Here is a 4,352-nt window from a genome sequence, read left to right on the forward strand (position 1 = left end):
TTATGATGATGATAATGATGATAATGATGATGATAACTATTATTATTATTATTATTATTTAGTCTCACCTTAGGTCGGAAAAGACCTGAAGGCACTCAAGGATACCAATGCCAAACTTTGATCCTGAAGATGTTTTGTTATGATGATGATAATGATGATGATAACTATTATTATTATTATTATTATTATTATTAAGTCTCACCTTAGGTCGGAAAAGACCTGAAGGCACTCAAGGATACCAATGCCAAACTTTGATCCTGAAGGTGTGTTGTAGGACTTCACCTCCCAGAATCCCTGATCGTTGTCAAAGGCGACAAAGGCTGCTGGGAGTCGAAGTCCCCAAACCGTTGGGGAACCCGAAGTGTCGGGCGGGGAGGAGTGCCCGTTCTGTGCCCCCCTCTTGGCGCTGCTCACCTGCCCTGCTTGGTGATGATCATCTCGGTCTGGTGCTTGTGGAACTTGGCCCAAAGCGGGTAGTTGTTGAGCACGACCTGGACCTTGCCGGAGACCTGGTAGCCGGGCACCGGGTAGAGTGGCCCTCGGGGAAAGGCGGGAGGCGGTGCAGGGGCCGGGTAGCCGCTCTCTCCGGGGTAGAGCTCCCCCGGGTTCGGGTAGAGCTCGCTGCTGGGCGCCGAGAAGCCCCCCGGAGGCGGCGGAGGACGGTAGGAAGCGCAACTGCTTGCGGGAGGAGCGAGAAACCTTCCCGGGGAGGGCAGCGCCGCGTTTCCCGCTCCAAAGCCGCCTTGCCCCATGTAGTTCAGCCCCACATTGCTCTGCATCGGCGGCTCCTGCGGGTAGTAGAAGCGCTCCGTGTGGACGCCGAGTTTTAACTCGCTTTCGGTCTCTTTGGAAGTTGCCGGGAGATCGGGAGGCTCCTTGGCGAAGCTTTGGCTCTCGGCCCCGTTCAGCATGCTGCTCAAAGAGGTGGGGTGGCCCGAGCCTCCTCCTGCCCCGGCTGCTCCTCCTCCTCCTCCTCCGGCGAAGGAATCCAAGGCGCCCATTGAGTCAAAACCAAGCGGCACCTTTCTCCCTCTGGACAGAAGTTTCCAATCCTTGCTCTACTTTGTCGCCTTCTTTACTTGCTTCCTCCCTTCCTCCGCCCCATCGCCTTCAGTTCTGTGGTGCTTCAGTGGACCAAGTTGGTGCAGGGAATGAAAGGAACGAGGTTCAGAAGGTCCGGATCGCTGCCCCGCGTTTGACACGGGGAACGCGTCTTCCCCGCTTCGTGGCTGCTCCGCCGGCGCATCCTCCTCCTCGCTGCCTCCGAAATCCGGCCTCCTATTAAAAGAGACCCCTTCCCGATCTGGTCTCAGCTCGCCTTCTCATTGGCTGCGGAGAGTTTGCAGGACACGCCCACTCTTCTTCTTCTTTGCTTCGCCTGGGCCTTTGGCAAGTTACAAGGCTTCGCTCAAACTGGGAGGCATTGGGCTCTTCCAAATTGTCCCAGGATGAAGGAGATTCTCATTGCCAGCCTTTCTACTCTGCCAGGATTATTTATTGTGTCAGAAGCGAATTTATTTATTGATTTATTGATTTACATTATTTCTATCCCGCCCATATCAGCCCGAAGGCGAGGGCGGTATATTTATTTATTTACTTATTTCATTTACTTATACCCCGCCCTTCTCACCCCGGGGGGCGGGGGGGGGGACTCAGGGCGGCTTACAGGGAAGGCACAATTAGATGCCCAAATCACACAACAAACAATACAAAATATAACAATTCGACAATTAAAATAAAACATCAATACCTAATAAAATCATAAAAACAATCTCATGTCAGAGTCCATATATCAGAGTCCATATATCCATTCCATTCCATTCTCCTTCTCTATCGACAGGTCCTTTAGTTAGTTGTCAGCATGGCCCAAAGCTTGGTCCCACACCCAGGTCTTTAGTTTTTTCCTAAACGCTAGAAGGGAAGTCGCCGATCTGATCTCCCCGGGGAGTGAGTTCCACAGGCGGGGGGCCACCACTGAGAAGGCCCTGCTCCTCGTCCCCGCCAGCCTCACTTGTGCCACTGGCGGGGTCGAGAGCAGGGCCTCCCCAGAAGATCTTAAACTTCAAGGTGGGATGTAGAGGGAGATCCGTTCGGACAAATACACTGGGCCGGAACCGTATAGGGTTTTGTAGGTCAAAACCAGCACTTTGAATTGTGCTCGGAATTGGATCGGCAGCCAGTGGAGCTGACGCAACAGGGGGGTGGTGTGCTCCCTGTACGCCGCTCCGGTGAGCAATCTGGCTGCTTCTCGCTGGACTAGTTGAAGTTTCCGAGCAGTCTTCAAAGGCAACCCCACGTAGAGTGCGTTGCAGTAATCCAACCGGGATGTGAGAAGAGCGTGGACCACCGTGGTCAGATCCGACTTCCCAAATGTGGCCACATGACCAACAGTTTCTCTCCGAGAGGTTTGAGGAGAGGTTACTGGCCAACTGAGAGCAAAAGAATGCTTCTCCCAAAAATGGCATGGGAACCCTTGGTAATACCAAAATGGTCTTGAAGACTGCATGCCCACTCTGGTGTAAATGAAGTTCAAATGAAGTCGGACGCAGAAGTCGGATCTGACCACGGTACGGGCGCAGCTGGCGCACAAGTTTTAATTGTGCGAAAGCTCTCCCAGCCACCGCTGAGACCTGGGGTTCCAGGCTCAGCGATGAATCCAGGATCACTCCCAAGCTGCAAACCTGCGTCTTCAGGGGGAGTGTAACCCCGTCTAACACAGGCTGTAACCCTATACACAGTTCGATGCCATAAAAATACATACATTAATAAGCAACCCCCCCCCCAAAAAAACCCAAAACATTATAGTGCATTTAAACATAAAAACAGTGCATAATAACAATTTAAAAGCAAAGAACTATGTCCTCTCGTTCGAATCCTCATCCCTTACATCATCTTGGGCCACACTCTGGTTACATCCCGTTTAGACTACTGCAACGCTCTCTACGTAGGGTTGCCTTTGAAGACAGCTCGGAAGCTCCAACTAGTCCAACGCTCGGCAGCCATGATTTTAACAGGAGCGGAGCGCAGGGAGCATACAACCCCCCTGTTGCGCCAACTCCACTGGCTACTGATCTGCTACCGGGCTGAATTCAAAGTGCTGGCGTTGGCCTTTAAAGCCCTAAACGGTTCCGGCCCAAGCTACCTATCCGACCGCATCTCTGCCTATGAACCCACCAGGACTTTGAGATCTTCCGGGGAGACCCTGCTCTCGATCCCGCCTGCTTCTCAAGCTCGGCTGGTGGGGACGAGAGATAGGGCTTTCTTGGTGGTGGCTCCTCGGCTGTGGAACGCCCTTCCTACGGACATTAGACTAGCACCATCTCTAATGGTATTCCACAAAAAGGTGAAGACCTGGCTGTTTGAGCAGGCGTTCGAATAATGCAATGATTGGTTAATGAACACTGGAATGGAACAATGGATGACGAATCTGGAACATGTTTTTGATGACGAGACGACAGTGAATGGGTATTGTAGTAACTGTTTATTAATTGTGTAATGTGTTAGGTTGTTAACTGTTTCTATACCGTAGCACTGAATTTTTGCTGTTCGTATTTGTTGTGAACCGCTGTGAGTCGCCTTCGGGCTGAGAACAGCGGTATATAAGTAAGGCAAATAAATAAATAAATAAATAAAATTTCTGATTCAAGTTTGTATATCTATTCCGAGGTTCCAAATGCTTGCTCCAAGAGCCAAGTTTTTACTCTTTTCCGAAAGGTCAGGAGGGAGGGGGCTAATCTAATATCCCTAGGCAGGGTTTTCCACAGCTGAGGTGCCACCACCGAGAAGGCCCTGTCTCTCGTCCCTGCCAGACATGCTTGCAAAGCAGGCGGGATCGAGAGCAAGGCCTCCTCGGATGATCTCAAGTTCCTGGAGGGTTCGTAGAAAGAGATGCGTTCAGATAGATAAGTTGGGCCGGAACCATTTAGGTTGTATTGTATAGAAAACCCACAAGAGTAAAAAACAACAACAACAACTTGGTATTATACCAATTGTGCTGGAGGAAAATTCTGGGAGTGCTTTGGACCGCAAAAAGATCAAACCAGTCCATACTCCAGGAAATAAAGTCTAACTGCTCACTGGAGCAGATATGCAGATGATACCACTTTGATGGCCAAAAGCGAGGAGGAGTTGAGGAGCCTTCTAACCAAGGTGAAAGAAGAAAGTGCAAAAGCTGGGTTGCAGTTCAACATCAAAAATGTGGAGGCAGTGACAGACTTTGTATTTCTAGGCGCAAAGACTACGACCGTCATAGACTGCAGGCAGAAAATCAGAAGATGTTTATTTCTTGGAAGGAGAGCAATGGGCCCAGTCCTGTTCAACATCTTTATTAATGACTTAGATCAGGGGTCCTC

The 4,352-nt window shown here is 50.5% G+C and overlaps 1 protein-coding gene across 1 annotated transcript in view; it reads right to left on the minus strand.

Moving 5' to 3' along the window:
- Window positions 1-1,250, minus strand: part of TBX21 (T-box transcription factor 21) — a 69,249-nt gene extending 67,999 nt beyond the window's left edge. Inside the window, exon 1 of the mRNA XM_060780905.2 lies at window positions 415-1,250. Within this exon, the coding sequence (XP_060636888.2) occupies window positions 415-1,001 (587 nt within the window). The 5' untranslated portion in view covers window positions 1,002-1,250. The remainder of the gene's footprint in view (window positions 1-414) is intronic.
- Between the last annotated feature and the right edge of the window lie 3,102 nt (window positions 1,251-4,352).

Source organism: Anolis sagrei, chromosome 6 (genome assembly GCF_037176765.1).
Source record: "Anolis sagrei isolate rAnoSag1 chromosome 6, rAnoSag1.mat, whole genome shotgun sequence".
In the NCBI taxonomy this organism is placed as follows: Eukaryota; Metazoa; Chordata; class Lepidosauria; order Squamata; family Dactyloidae; genus Anolis; species Anolis sagrei.